This window comes from Halyomorpha halys, unplaced genomic scaffold (assembly GCF_000696795.3).
Source record: "Halyomorpha halys isolate HHAL.00 unplaced genomic scaffold, Hhal_1.1 Scaffold423.1, whole genome shotgun sequence".
In the NCBI taxonomy this organism is placed as follows: Eukaryota; Metazoa; Arthropoda; class Insecta; order Hemiptera; family Pentatomidae; genus Halyomorpha; species Halyomorpha halys.
Window position 1 is genome coordinate 88,549 of NW_027105827.1, and position 17,109 is coordinate 105,657.

At 32.2% G+C, this 17,109-nt stretch overlaps 1 protein-coding gene across 1 annotated transcript in view; it reads left to right on the forward strand.

Moving 5' to 3' along the window:
* Positions 1 to 17,109, forward strand: part of JhI-21 (Juvenile hormone Inducible-21) — a 67,615-nt gene that overhangs the window by 24,716 nt on the left and 25,790 nt on the right. Inside the window, exon 2 of the mRNA XM_014423461.2 lies at positions 10,800 to 10,925. Within this exon, the coding sequence (XP_014278947.1) occupies positions 10,800 to 10,925 (126 nt within the window). The remainder of the gene's footprint in view (positions 1 to 10,799; positions 10,926 to 17,109) is intronic.

Genomic DNA, 17,109 nt, shown 5'->3' on the forward strand with positions numbered 1-17,109 from the left:
TATTGTATACCTCCTGATCGATACCTAATCTGTCCAATTGTGAGTGAAGCTCATATCGAAGTGCCAGTTAATGCATATTTTAAAACAACCAGGATGATTAGTTTAATGATAACTACATTAAATTCAATAATCTCGTTTTGTTCTTATTAGCAAAGTCTCATTTGATCCATTCTTAGTCGTTTTTTTAATTTATGGAGTGTAATTGAAGAAGATTAGAAAAAAAGGTATCTTAAGAATTCTGACGAACACCAATGAAGACCACTCAACACTAAAACTCAATCTTTTTTTTTTTTTTTTAAGTTTCTTTATCCCTCTACCTCGCCAGTTCTGGTACGGGATGCGGCAGCTGTGGCGTAGTTGCTGGAGTTGCGCCACTACTGCTCACAAAATATCAACAATTTATTTTCTGATTATACAATTATAAAATAAAGTTAGGAGGGTCGCGTTTATTTATTTATTTTTATTTTTTGGAACAATTTTACTGTGGTGCAACCCACAGTAACCCGGGCATCCGTCCGGTAGGTCCATCCCTCCTGGACCGCATCCGCTCAGCTCCAAGTCCTAAAACTGACTCACAATTTTTTGTCTGTAATAGTTTATACATCTTTGCTGGATGGATTTGATTTTTTTCCACTATGGACAAAATGGACTATTTTGTCCGTCCCGGAAAATATCAGTGGATACTTATTACCTACGAGTACAAAATGGACAAAATCAAGAAAATAGTGTATTTTTTTTCTTTCTTTAAAAAATAAAAAATAGTTTATTAGTGTTAATTAACTGAACAGTTAATTGCCCAACCATATCATTCTAATTTACAGTTATCATTTTAAAATTACAAGAAAATACAACACATAATACAAATGAAAAGAGTGTATTTTATAATCCTTAGATTTTATCTGGAAAAGAAATATTTTAATGTCTTTATGTATGTCTTATAACCTGTAAACTTATAACCGTACAACGTATTTTATTAGCCTTCAATTTCTTTTATATATTTCCTTCGATAAATACAATGTATTATTTTATTATATATTTATTTGTTTATGAGGCAACCCTCGCACAGAGTTAACCAGAAAAATTCCTAGTTACATATTCCATTGTTGTCATTCTACAAAACTAAAAAATTAAAATTATTTATATTTACTAATAACAATAAATACAACAATACTATCTACATTTCTCACAGTAAAAAAAAGCCCTAGATATGTAGCAATAGGAAGGAAACAAGAACTACTCATCCTATTGAGAGGGAAGATATCTAGCTCTAAGTATAAGACTTTAAGTTACATATATAAATATCATTTATTGCTAGGGTACCGACAGAAATTCATACAAATAATTTGAGCTAATATTTCTTAGTTTCGGCAGGCATTATAATTTATATTACAGGTGATATTATAATTTATTTGTGAATCAGTATGAAAGATTGAGATCTATTTATGAAAGGAAGTACGTCATCTTCCCAACAATTTGAAAATCCAAAAGGTTGGGAAATTTGAGATTTTATAGTGTATTTTAAATTGTGGTAAAACATCGAGATTATACTGAAATTTTCTCACTAACGTTATTTGTATAGTTCTGGCTTCCAAAAATATTCGGTAAATTATATAGAGTATTCTTAAGACCTCCGGGAAATACGAATTCAAACACAAAAGTGTACAGTAATTTTGAAAACATTTTTGAACATACCTAACGGGAGAAGTATAAAATTAGGTTTCAGGTTATAATATAAGATGGCTGTAGGGGCAGATTTTTTTTTTTTTTTTAAAGGCACTCCACAGTGAAGGTGATGTTTTCCTAGTTATCTACAGGTGACCAACCTGTTCTAACCATGGTGGGAGATCAAGTTTTTCATTTTGCGGGACCGCGACTTAATGAAAAAGTCCCCAGGCCGGATTCGAACCGGCGTCGCCCTCAGATATCAGAACGTTAGGCCTAAGCCTAACCATCTGGGCTACGGACGGCCCAAGGGGAATATTGATGGACGTTCTATGTGTGGTTAGTGCTTTCAATTACAGCTATGCTCAAATATATTTAATACCTTCCATTCTTCTCATGCGTGCATGGAGCGAACAGAAAGCACGGCATGACATGGCCTATCAAACGTCAAGCTATTTTTGACATGCCTGTGTAGCTCCAGATACCCCGGCCTCATTGGTTCTTGGCTTTTCTTCCTATTCTTTTTCTTTTACGATTCCATTACCCTTCGTTTCAAGAAGAGCCCGACTTTTTATTGTAATCCTCTAATCGGTCTGTCCTATTACGAACATATTTCCAGTTATATATGGAGAGTGATATTTAAATTTATTTTTTAAAATTTTAATTGACTCGTGCCTGGTGTTCAGCAGACGGGAGTTAAGAATTTAACCTCGAGCTTGCTATAAGGACACGGCACGTAGCCGCTTGCGTTAAAAGAACTATAACGCTTTAAGATTTTTAAAATTAAAATATAAATAGGTGAATTAGACTTCTGGAGAATTCAGACTGATCGCTATGATTGAAATAGGGGGGGAGATAAAATTATTGAGATGTTTGATTAAAAAATCACTTGAAAAATTATAAGTTCTGATTGAACATAGAGAAGGGAGAATTAATTATGATTACGAGCTGATATTGTGAATTCGGGTTATTGAGAAAAATATACGAGCAGTATTTAGCATTGTTCCTCAAGTCTCATCATTGTTTTACAATATTCATGTTCTTGGTTAATATTTAACTCTGCTTCTAAATTTTTTACGGTTCAATTTCGGTATATAGATAACCATAGCGATGCAAATCTTCCTGACCCTCCAATATTTTCACAAAATACTTACTCTAATGATCAATAATTCCTTTCTTTCCACCAAAAAGTACAGTTAAGTAATCTGTTCACTACGTGCCTTGTAGATAGAATAAGCAGTGGATTAGCTGCCACTCTTTACATGAGGCACTTTAGGGATTGGCTGACCCATGGGGATAGGACGTTTTGGACCCACATGTACCCAACCATAATAATCATCTATAAAGATGTAGTCAAGTCCAAAAATTTCCCTGGAGCTCAGAATTTTTTTTTTATGAACAATACACTGACAAAATAGTCCATGGCAGATTCAACCGTTAGAAATGTTTAGTTAAGTGATGAAATCTCACGCCAGTGTTGAATACATTTTTTTAAACATATTTCATTCCTTGTCAGAGCTCTGGTCACATTACACATAATTTAGTAAACCCATCAGAACGCTCTGTAATTTAATTACTTTATTTCAAATCTTAAAATTTTCTTCTTATTTATCTACAAAGTTAAATATTTAAACATAAGATTAAAAAGTTTAGGAGTGGATCAACCGAAAGATAGTTTTATCTTTTTATATTATTTTAAGATCGCTAGAAAAAAAATTGCAAGCATATTGAACAATAGCTGCTTTGTTCTTTAGGTTATTGCCTTCTTATAATACAAAATTATCTCGCAAATGCTCTTAATTTTTTCTTTATTTATAATCTTAACACTGTCTTGAGACTGGTTAATATTGCTTAGTCAAATAAAAATTTTTACCCATTTTAGTCTTAAAATATTTTTTATTTCTTTATAAGTCTGACGCTTCGGCCAATGCGGCCATCCTCAAGGACAATCTATTACAAACAGCTTTTATCACACACATGAAATTCAATGATTCCAAATAAATAACAATATTATTTATAAATTATCATATCTTAATACAATTTTAGAACCAAATCATTTAAAAATAACTTTATGCAGGCTATTTTGCCCAGGTCATATATGTCAGTCCATAAATTACCCCATGAGACATTAAAACATTAGGGAATCATATAATTTTGTTAATAAGTAATTCTTAGATTATGTCTAATTACGTAATAAGTCAAATGTTCACATTAAATTAAAATTTAAAAATCTTTATCACAGTCAACCTTCTTTGACATCATAATCCTTAAAAGATTTCTTAATATTCTCAAATAGTCCTTTAATATAATTGAATTAATTCACAAGATTTGGGAAGGAATTAAACTTAAAAATTCAAAAGATAAAACAGAAAACGAAATGTAAATAATGAAAATTTTTATGGATTCAATCATATTAAGGGACTATCTGAGGATATTAAGAAATCTTTTAAGGATTATGATGTTGATGAGTACTCTTTAAGTTATAGACCCTTCAATAAAAAAACAAGGAGAAAAATCCGTATAAAACAGCATAATTGCAGCATGCGACCGAAAACCTGCATACTTTTGATTTTGAAAATACTATGATTTTACATAAAGAAAATAACATATTCAAAAGAAAATACTTGAGTCCATTTACGTATTGGAAAAAATTATACAGTGAATTTTAAAACAGACACAAGAAATCTGAACCAATACTATGCAGAGATTTTAAGTAAAATTAATTTATGAAAAATATGGGATAGAATTAATGTTGGTAATTATAATTAAAGTTGATATGAATTTTAATAATAAAATAAAGAGGAAATTTCATCAAAATATAGTTATAAAAAATAATTTTAATGCTTGATCTGGGTATAGGTAAGGTGTGATAAGGGTTACAGATATTGTTGGGATAAATTTTAACAAAGAAGGTTGACTATGATAAAGATTTTTAAATTTTAATTTAATGTGAACATTTGATTTATTACGTAATTAGACATAATGTAAGAATTGCTTATTAACAAAATTATATGATGTTTGATGGTGTACCCTGATGTTTTTTTGTCTCATAGGGTAATTTGAGGACTGATATAAATGACCTGGGCAGAATAGCCTGCATGAAATTATTTTTAAATGATTTGGTTCTAAAATTGTATTAAGATACGATAATTTATAAATAATATTGTTATTTATTTGTAATTATTGTTATCATGTGTGTAATAGATTGTCCTTGAGGATGGCCGAATGGGCCGAAACGTCAGGCTTATAAAGAAATAAAAAATGTTTTAAGACTAAAATGGATAATTTTTTTTATTTAATTAAGCAATATTAACCTGTCTCAGCATTATTGGAGCCCAAGGAAGATGGTTTAAGGCCGTATCGCTTTGTTTAATTACTTAAACTGTGACTTCTTTTCTAAAATGGGCCATTAAGGAATTATAGGCAAAAAATCACCTAATACTTCATTAAATTAATTAGCTAATAATAATAATAACAATAGTTTTAGAACCGGTAGCAATTCCGTTTTAAGTATTGTAGGAACTAAGTTTTAAAATTATTTGGAGATGTATGGTTTACGACATAAATGTAAGCAAGCACTAAAGTTTTTTAGATTATAGGTGCTAATATTTCGATGCTAATGTATAAATGTATTTAATACTTATGCCATATTTTATTTTTAAAAATTCACAATTAAACACTTGAATTATAACAAAGGATATTGAAGGAATTTCAAGCATAAATTTATAACTTAAGCTTCGTTTAGCTTGATCACTGTTTGATGTGAATTGGATCCTCAGCTGCCGACTAATAAACTATAATCTCTTGGATTTGGTTTTCATTGAAATTAGTCATAAATTACCTAATACCGCTTCATTCCAGTGTCATTGTTTATTTTTAAATTCATTGAGGCAATTGAGCAAGTTGGTTCGGCTGAAAAGAATTTTTATTCTTATCTCTGTGGTGCTACAAAGAAATTTATGGATACTATGTAATTTTAACCTGTTAAAAAGTAATATGTTAGCGCAGCCACTTCTGATGCACTCATTAACTAAAAAGAACACGATCTATTATTTCTATTGAGAATTTAATTTTAGGGGATAATAAATGAAGATAATAAATTGTTATTTTTATTTTACTGTAAAAACCTTGAAGTCACCTTCAATCAGCATCTCTCTTGGAATTACTTCATATTCCAGATCAGAAGATAATTTTTAGTTTTCCTTAAACAAGTCCAATTATTTCGTAATTCTAATTCCAAATCTCCTGCAACCTCTAGTAATAGCTTGTATTTCCACACTGCAAATATAGCTGGATTTATCTAGGGTAGATGGATTTATCTGCTTTTATAATTCACGAATCATATGAATAAGATTTATCTTCGGGTTTGCAAGGAGATTTAATATATCTTGTAGGTGTACTTAGTTGGATTTATCCTCCTTTCCGATGGCAATAGCTCCTTGGTATGTTTCTTCTCCTTCTCCTAGAACACGAAAACTTTCCAGCCTGTTGGTTAGTATATAAGCTCTTAAAGAATCGCCTCCTTCTGCTATACTTTGCCATTCTCAAGGCCATCTTCTTTTCAGACTTCTAGGAGGATTATTAGGTAATGGAGGAGAAGCCAGGTTAGAAACGAGTTGGTTTTGGGTGGTTGGGAAGTTTATTATGGAAGGATTGGTATTTGGTTCTGGCCAAATCGGCAACATATGGGACATTGAAATCCTGATGGATGATTTGATTTGTGACAAAGTAAGGAGCATTAAGGATTTTACGAAGGATTGGATTCGGGAGGAATTCGATGGTTTAGTGGAGCCCCATAGCTCAACTCCGTATGTCCAGATAGGCCTTATAACAGTCATGTAGATCAGTTTTTTGTAATGGATTGGAAGTTTAGACCGCTTATCTAGTAAATTTTGTAATAGTCGGAATCGACGAGCAGTTTCTTGTCAGTCTTGTATGAGGATTCCATGTCAGTCGTTTCCAGATGTAGTCCTAAGTATCGGATGTGTTCAACGGGAATAAGTGGGGTATTATTAAAAAATACTGTGGGGCAAGACGAAGGTTTACGACGAAGGGTAAATGTGATTTGGTGGGATTTATTTTAATCCTCCAATTTTGGCACCATTCTTCAAGGATGGTCATGTGGAATTGGAGGGTTTGAAATACAAAGGAAGAATCATTATTCTCTGACAAAAGGCATTTGTTGTCGGCAAACGTGGTGAGAATAGTGTTAGAATGGGTTGGTATGTCAGCTATAAAAACTGTATAAAGGATAGGACCAAGGTACTACCCAGAGGTACTCCAGCAGACTGAGGAAATAGGGATGAATAAGCGCTGTTGTGAGTTACTTGAAATAACCTGTCGTAGAGATAAGAGCAGATAATGAGAAATAATGTAGGGGGTAGGAATTTGCGGATCTTCTATAGCAGTCTTGGGTGCCAGACTCGATCAAAAGCCTGTTCTACATCAAGAAAGACTCCCGAGCAGTCCATTTCGCGCTCCAATGAAGGCGAGACAACATTAACCACACGATGGCTTTGCTGGATAGTGGAGTAGGTAGGATGTTTGGAATCCGAACTGGTGATCTGGGATTATGTAGTTAGAATCTAGGAAGGGGTACAGGCATTTTAAGATGCGTTTTTCAAGGATTTTACCTTGGTATTATATATAGGATTGGTAACAGAGATAGGACGGTAGGAGGATGGGTGGTCTGGCAGACAGATTTTAGAGAAAGATGTTTTAGAATATGGGATGTAATTAGATCATAATCAGGAGCTTTGCGGGATGGTAACTTCTGAATGATGTTGGCTATCTCTGATGGATGAAATGCTTTAGGTGGCCGGGTCATTTGGAGTGGGGTATTCAATTCTTCTTCAATGTGTTCAAGGTTGGTTGAATTAAGGATGTCAGGGTGTGGCTCAAAGGTTTTAGAAAGTACTGACCGAATATTTGAGATTTTTCTTTGTCCGATTTAGTCCATGTTTGAGATTCAGTAAGAAGTGGGTGATTAAAATTCTTGAAGTTGAGAAGCTTCTTAGTAGTCGCCCATAAAGATTAGTCAGTAGTCGTCAGGTTTTCAGTTTAGTTAGTTAAATTTTGCGTTTTGAAATTTTTAAGTTTGGTTTGTCATTTTAGTATAATTGTATCTGTTGCGTATCTAGTCATGTGCCACTTCACTCTTGCTCTGTGGTTTTCCTTTAATAAGATGCGAATGTGCTGTGGCAAGTTAGTACGTATGGTATTATTAATTATACTGATAGTCGTGTTATTGTATATGCAAAATTTTATAGATTCTGTAAAGTTTTCTATGGCTTCGTCAATGTCATATTTAGTCTTAAGTGGAATTTTTAAGTCCAGTTTGTTTTCTAAATGATCACGAAATTTGTCCCAGTCACCTCGTCCTTTAATCAATGAAGGAGGAGAGGTCTTAGAAACGAAGTTCAAATGTAAGAAAAGGATAACTGGATTGTTGTCTGAGTAAAGTTATCTATAGATTCAGATAATGGTCTTTGAACAGGAAATTTGGGACGTGTAAATATCCGTGATCCCCTATATATGTTACGAATATCGAAAACTTCGTTTTCTTTGGTAGGGGAATTGCAAGTTTGATAGGTCAGACGAATTTCCGCTGTTTTTCAAGAGTAAAAGATATAAAAATTAATACTACCAAGAAGGAACATTATAAAACTCTAATAAATTATTTGAACTCAAAAAAATACAACTTTCATGGCTACCAACTTCGCGATGAAAAAACATAGAGTGGTTTTAAGAGGGCTACATTCAACTATTACCACAAGCGAAATAAAAGGTGGCAGTATAAAGAGGAAATAGGACATAATGTCCGAAATATATCATGCGTGTTGCACCCCATTGAAAAATTTCTACTAGCACTGTTCTCTATAGACTTAAAGCCAGCACGAAACAATAGCGAAATCTTTCAAGTCACAAGACTTTTAATTTCATCGGTACGTTTCCACGCAGAAATCTTTAATAGTGTAGTGCAATAACTGCAATAACAAAACTTGGGACACACAAAGAGCTACTGCCATCACCAAGTGCGTTAAATGTGCCGGCCTCCATGCATCAAACACCTGCCAGAAATCAAGCGATGAGCCAGCCCTCATTCTTTCCACTCCATCTGACGCTATCCAACCAACCTCTGTAATCATTTCAACTCGTTCTTTCTATTTAACATTATCAGCTTTTTACTGCCCCCCTGGTAATTCCCTTTCCTAAAACCACCTTGATTCTTTATTCCAATCCCTCGGATCGCGCTTCATTGCTGGAGGAGAATATAATGCCAAACATCAACAATGAGAATGGCGTACATACATTACCCGTGGTAATATCCTTTCCCGTGTCACTACCACCAATAGTTTTTCTATCCTCTCGCCCATGAGTCCTACTTATTGGTCTACATCCCTCAAGAAACGTCCTGATATCCTAGATATATTTATCACGTCCCAAATTTCCTGTTCACAGACCATTATCGAATCTATAGATAACCTTTACTCAGACCACAATTCAGTTATCCTTTTCTTACATTCGAACTTCATTTCTAAGCCCTCTCCTTCTAGGAAGCCAGAAAGAGACAAGATATTATTGTTATAATAGGGCAATTTATATAATTTTTTTAACCAATAATTTATATACATAATCTTTTCTCTTTTTCTGAGATTTTTTTTATTGTTTTAATAAAATAATTTGTATCTAAGCTAAGCCTCATAGCACACTTTATTATTTCTTTAAATGTCCCACGTTTCGGCTTAGTGGACCATCCTCAAGATCAATCTTAAATTTAAATTCACACCTCTCATCCAACAATTTAAAAAAAAATTGCTGGCTATTCTGCCTAGCTCATTAATTTCAGTTAAATCACTTGATTTCGTTACTTTTATAAAATTTTATAACTTTTAATTATAGACTAACTTAGGACTATTACCACTCTCTTATCAGTGCTGTGTGATAAGAGAGTGGAGGTTGCCCGAAACTTTGGACATTTAAAGAAATAATAAAGAGTGTTTTGAGACTTCATTTGGATACAAATTATTTTAATTAAATAAATAATACTTATTATATACTTTTTATTATTAAATTGTTGTTGCATTGTTTTTCAAATTTTAAAGTACTCTGAAGACGGAAGGGAACTCGGAAAAGTCGGTATAGTGAAAATAATTTTAAAATATAGAAATGCCCCACAGTATCTTTTAATAATACCCCACTTATTCCTGTTGAGCAGATCCGTTACTTAGGACTGAATCTGGACAAACGACTGACATGTAATCCTCGTACAAGACTGAAAAGACAACTGCTCGTCGATTCCGACTATTACAAAATTTACTAGACAAACGGTCCAGACGTCCAATCCATTACAAAAGACCGATCTACATGGCTATTATAAGACCTGTCTGGACATACGGAATTGAGCTATGGGACTCCACTAAACCATCTAATTCCTCTCGAATCCAATCCTTACAGTCCAAAATCCTTCGTAAAATCCTTAATGCTCCTTACTTTGTCACAAATCAAATCATCCATCACGACCTCAATGTCCCTTATGTTGCCGATTTTGCCAGAATCAGATACTAATCCTTCCATAATAAACTTCCCAACCACCCAAACCAACTCGTTTCTAACCTGGCTTCTCCTTCACTACCTCCTAGGCGTCTGAAAAGAATATGGCCTCGAGATCTTCTCCTTTAGAAGTGTTTTTGGAGTTCTATCAATGGGTAGATTCTCCACATGTTTGTATCATGTCATAATATCACTTACAGAAAATTTACTTGATGTGTATATATGTATACAGTTGTAAATAACAATAAATAAATTATTTAAAAAAATAAAGAAATATTCTGATAACAAAGAAAATCACCAAATATTTATATAATTATTTTTTCATTCATTGATGCTTGAATCTCTTCGATCTTCTGAAAGGAGATGAAGTAATATAAAGTATAATAGTGGTTTATTTGAATTTTCTTTAATGCAAATATCGAATTAGCCTTTCGCATACATATGTTAATAATCTTCATCACTAGAACCAATTTATTATCAATCATTTATTACTTCGTTAACGCAACTGATTTCCCTATACACATGCCTTAACTTATTTTTATCACTATTATTTTTTATATTGATTATTATTGTTTATATTACAGGTTTCCTTACCGCGATAAATTGCTTCAGCGTGAGGTGGGCCATGGCTATACAGAACATCTTCACTACAGCAAAGCTCCTTGCGCTAGTATCCATTATTCTTGGTGGATTGGTCCACATCCTCCTTGGTACGTATTCAACAAAATATTTTATTTATATATTTTTTTTTCATTTCTTTGGATAGATTTCTATTGGAATGGTATATCATAATCAGATATTTAAATCAACAAGACCTTTGAATGCTTCCTACCTAATAGATTTTTTTTCTTTCTAAGCCCCATGGTTGTGTGGGGTTGATATCATGATACGAAAAAAGGGGTTAAGGGCAACATCTTTTTCTACATTTGGTGAGGAAGCTGAGGAAATTGGATCTTTCAGAAAAGGATAGTCTGTACTTTATGCCAGTCTGATGGTGACCTAATAGATGCAACAAAACTGAAGTTTATTATAAATCAGAACATAACCTTTCCTAGGAAAGAAGAATTTATACTTTATTATTTTTCCTTTATTAAAAAAAAAAAATCTCAGAATAACGGGAAAAAACAAAACAGAAATTGCTGACGAAATAAAATCTACTGTGTTTAACATCGACCGTTCGCCGAAATGCTGAGATAAAATTTACAGGCAGTTCTTTCAAACACTTCATCTTTATCTAAAAACAAACATGAAATATTGACATCGATTTTATTTCTACTTTTTAAGTATACTATAACGTGTGATATAAATAAAGCGGTTTTTAAGATTTCATTAGTTCCAATGTCAGATTAATATTTATTTTTGGATTGATTTATAACTGATTCCAGAAAATTCATGAGACCTATCTAAAATACTCTGTCATATCAAGTAAATAGTGCCTTATAATGGTGAATTAATCATTTTAGATCCAATAAAGAACATAAATTTAAATTTAAAAAGGATGTTTTCAATGAATATTCTCCGAAAGAATGGGAGTTATTATTATAGTTTTACATTATTATAGATAACTAATTATTCAGGCTGTACAAACAGACATTATTTAATCTTGACTGAATATGTTTTAACTAAATATTCTTAAATTTTGTTTATTTTTGACTGTTAATGTTAATAATAATTCTGATTTTTTTTTTTTTAATTTTTGAATTATTTTCCTAAATTATGAAGAAGTTGGTCAGGGTTGCGGTCAAAAAAGAACAAATAGTTTTTAATAGGACACGTGTCAATGTTATTGCTACAATGTTCCCCTCAGACGGTCAATATATTGACGAAATTGTATATTACCGTATAAGGGCCTATTTAGACAATATGAAATTTAAGAAATAAGAAGCTCTGATTTTTTCGAAAATATGCCTTACTGGTTTTAAATATTTTTATTTAGAAAATTTTGGTAGGTCATCTCTCTTTGGCTTACATGCCAATTGTATCGTTTGACATCAAAAAAACCTGTTTATCTCTCTCAAAAAATTACGGTTGGATCAAATGACTTACATCAAGGCATGGTACCATGATAAAAAATTCCTAGACCTTTGTATCAATTAACATTTCGTCGTTTAACAGTCAAATAAAATTTAGGCTAAAAATTATAACGTTTTCTTGTTCACATAACCGTTTCTAAACTTATTTTTACTATTGTACTTATTCGTAATAAAGAAAGAGTAAACAGTTAACATGGTGTGTTAGTTCTGTGGTTTGTTAGTGAAATATATGATAAGAGAATAACAATTTTTGTTTTATTAATAATGATTTTTAAATTATCCGATTTCTTCTCCTATGGTTTAATGGATTATGGTAAAATGGAAAATGTTCAAAGCGATAGGTTAAACAAATTAAATTCAGGTTTAAGCTATCCCTTTGAACAGCCCTGATGAAGCCCTGGTAAGTGGGACGAAACGTCGGGCATTATATACTTAAAAACTATTTGTTCTTTTTTGACCGCAACCCTGACCATCTTCTTCATATTTCAAGCTATACGGTTTTAACTTTTATATATAGGTGTATATTCCTAAATATTTAATCTTAAATATTATATTAAAATAAAAATATCCACTGCTTGGATACATATTTTTTATTTACTTGACACTAGATTGTATTTAAGAAAAAATAATTGTGTGGTACAAGATCACTTTATCTTTTTTTATTGCCTAAGACACCAACTACGAGTTATCTCGCAATTTGCGCTAGTCCCTAGGATACTCCAACTACGTTACCTCTACTAAGTTATCTCGTAGTATTAGTCACACCCTAGGACACCAACGAGTTTTCTTGTAGTAGTCTATTCAAGCAGCTATGAAGAAAGTCATAATATATTTGTCTAGATATGAATAGTATCCAGAAAATTCCATCTATAAAACACTTTAACTTAGCAGCATACATATGAACCACAAATGAAAAATAAACCATCTCTAGTTAATGTTGAAAAGAAAATATTCACTTGCCATCCAAATTACTTTCTCAAGTTTCGTATAAATGGTAAAGTTATCTCATTTTTTAAAAACAAAATCAAGGACCAAGGAAATAAAAATTTTAAACAAATTTTTCTGTTTCTCTCAACTTAGTTTCTGCCAAGAATAGGATCAGGAAAGATGAAGTGCTCACAGCTGATTCTGATTTTCCAGTCTTTAACCCCTGTCTCTGTTTCTCTTTTATTTAATTATCAAAATCTTCCATAATATTTATTTATCCATTTTTTATCGCTATAAGCGATCCCCGATAAATTATCAACTCAAACAAACAAAATTAAAGATACTTATTTTTTTGTAAAATCAATATTCAAGCCCTATTAAATTATTTCGATGAGAATTAGATTTAGCTGAAATAAAAGATTAAACCATCTAACGTTGAAATATCGGCTTTAATCAGAATCAAAGTTTGAGCTAATCGATTTAGAGAGAATCGATTAAATAAAGTGGCGTTTCCAGGTTATCGATTTTAACCAAAAAACCTGGGATAGACCCTAAATATGTAATTTCAGCTCAGTTTCGGCTTTTCCTATTAGAACCTTATAAATATTTCTATTTCTTCATGAAATTCTTTTCTAGTTTATATATGTCTATTATTTATTATTGCTAACAACCATAACTAGTTTTTTTTCAAATAAATAAATAATAAGTACTTTAGACAAAGATTTAAAAAAAAAAATTATTAGCTAGGATTTTTTGTTTTTAAACCCTAGCTAATATTTTTTTAATATTTATTTATTGCTATTTACAACTGTATATACATAAAAACACATTAAGTAAAGATCAAAATAGTGATGAGTGAGGAGTGATACAGGTATATTGAGAAACTACCCATTGGTAGCACTCTTATCATGTTTCTACACTAGAAAGTCTCGAGGCCATCTTTTTTTCCGGCGTCTCAGAGGATTATAAAAAATATCAAGGTTAGAAACTAGAGAGTTTCCATAGTTAAGGAGTATACATATGGAACATTAAGGTCTTTATGGATGATTTTATTTGTGACAAAGTAAGGAGTATTTACGATTTTAGGAATGATTTTGGATTGTAAGGATTGATGAAGAGAGGAATTCGAAGGTTTAGTGGAGCCCCAAAGCTCAACTCCGTGTGTCCAGATAGGCCTTATAATTGCCTTGTAGATCCATCTTTTGAAATGAATCGAAAGTTTAGACCGTATGTCTAGTAAGTGCTGTAATAGTCGCAATCGACGTGCAGTTTCCCTTCTTTTTAGTCTTGTTTGAGGATTTCAGGTTAGTCGTTAGTCCAGATGAAGTCCAAGGTAGCGGATTTGTTCTACACGGGTAACAGCAACATTATCAAAGGATCCTGTAGGGCAGTAAGTAGGTTTGAAACGAATGGTTAACGTGCTTTGATGGCATTCGTTGAGAATCATTTTGATCCTCCAATTACTGCACCATTTTTCAAGGGCTGGGATCTGGGATTGGAGAGTTTGGGATGCAATTAAAGGGTTATTATTAACAGCGAGTGCACATGTGTCATCGGCGTAAGTGCTAATATTAAGACCATTTAATTTTACATTTCCAGGGCGATTTTAATCGAAATCATTAAAATCGTTTTCGAGATATTGTGAAAATCGATTCTATAAACTGGCACTTTTGCCTAGTTGATTTTATCGTTGTTGTCACATCTCACTCGTAAATTCCCACCTTAAATATATAATTTCAGTTTCGTATGACTTTTTTTAGACTTAGGGGACCTCACAACATGTACTTTCTTCCACAACTCAAATTGAAAATTTTGCAGGATCGCAATACATTTTCTTACTATGTATTTCATATATATTTTCCATTTTACCAAAACCATAGGAGAAGAAATCGGATAATTTAAAAATGATTATTAATAAAACAGAAATTGTTCTTCTCTTATCATATATTTCACTAACAAACCACAGAACTAATACACCATGTTAAATTTTTACTCTTTCTTTATTACGAATAAGTACAATAATAAAAATAAGCTTAGAAACGGTTATATAAACAAGACAACGTTATAATTTTAATTTTTAGCCTACATTTTATTTGACTGTTAAACGATGAAATGTTAATTGATACAAAAAAATAAATGTGGTGTAAGTCATTTGATCCAACCGCAACTTTTTTGAGAGAGATAAACAGGTTTCTTTGTTGTCAAACGATACAATTGGCATGGCTTAAGAGGGATGAACTACCAAAACTTTCCAAATAAAAATATTAAAACCAGTAAGGCATATTTTAGCAAAAATCAGAGCTTCTTATTTCTTAAATGTCATATTGTCTAAATAGGCCCTTATACGGTAATATACAATTTCGTCAATATATTGACCGTCTGAGGAGAACATTGTAGCAATAACATTGACACGTGTCCTATGTATACCACTTCAAATAATATTTGTTCAATATGTTGATTGTTTCTGGTGGACTTTACACTTTTAAATTTTAATTAGATAATCTATAATGGGTTTGGTATTAAGAAAGTTGGTTTGTTTCGCATAACCCAAAATATAATAATTTATTAAGTTTATCTATTTCTAAATATATATGGTTATAAATTGTACTAACCGAAATTGTTCAGGCAAACATTATAACTATCAATATTTCAAAAATTAATTAAAATTATATTTTAAAAACTGATATATTATTTTTTATGCTGTTATAATGTATGTGTCAAAATCTTACCATTTTTTAATTTCATTAATCAATTTGACAAAACCAGTAAAATGAGTGGCGGTCCCACAAAATGAAAAATTTGACCCCCAACCATAGTTAGGCTGTATGGGATATATAGGACTCCAATGGGAGTCTTGGCCGAAAAAAAGAAACTAATTATTTTATTCGAGGCTTGTATTCATCTAAAGCCCAATCTTAATTTCTTACTTATGATTTTTAGGGGATCACTGAGAAAGCTGGCCAGCTCGCTAGAAGCGTGGCCGAACACCCTTTAATAGAACCAGAACCATACTCATTTCTGAAAGGCATCAGCGCAAAGAGGTCCTTGATTAGACATGGAAGATAGCAGGGCAAGGCGTGGAGGGAATTATGACTGGGCTCAGAGAGGCCAAGATACAATTAAGCCCTCTAATTCTAGAACTAAGAGGCTGCTTGGCCTAAACGTAAAATGAAATTCGATTACTAACAAGAGTTCTTACAGGTCATGGCAGATTTAAAAGACATCTTCGGATTTGTGGAGTTGTTCGTGATGAAACCTTTCACTTATATGGACAGTTCCCCTGCATTATAGAGTAGATTGCAATCGGTACGCGTATGTAAGATATAGGCTTCTGGACTATCTGGGCTCTGATAGAATCTTAGAATATGAGGCTTCATCCATAGATTGGGTGCCCCTTTTAAATTTCATTAGAAAATCAAAAATCATAGCTGCATGAATTCCTGTAAAAATATGTATAATTACTAGCTAAAATTGATGAGTCTGCCAAGTATAGGTAGGGGAAATGAAAAATGGCGGCTGTTTCAAAGCTATAAAAATTTTTTTTTTCATTCGGAGCTCTATATCTTAAAAAGTAGCAACAACTCAAGAAAACCTAAAAGAACGTCATTTAAAGAATAGTAAATTTGCTAAAATATGAGCCCTATTAGAGATATTTACGTTAAATATTTTTCGAGGAGAATTGCTTTTTTAAAAATGTTTCGGAAAAATCTTCTGAAAGATTAGTAGTTAGTTAATTTATTTTGAGAATTCTATATCTCAGGAACTATGTGACGTTCAGATGTCTATTAGCTCTCAAATTAAAGCTAGTTTAATGGACTATAAAGAAGTTTATGACCTTTACCTTCGTAGGAATAGTAGTTTTCATGATATTTGCTAAAATAAATTGATTTATAGTTGTTTGGACAATACGTTTGATTTATCAAAAACTTCATTT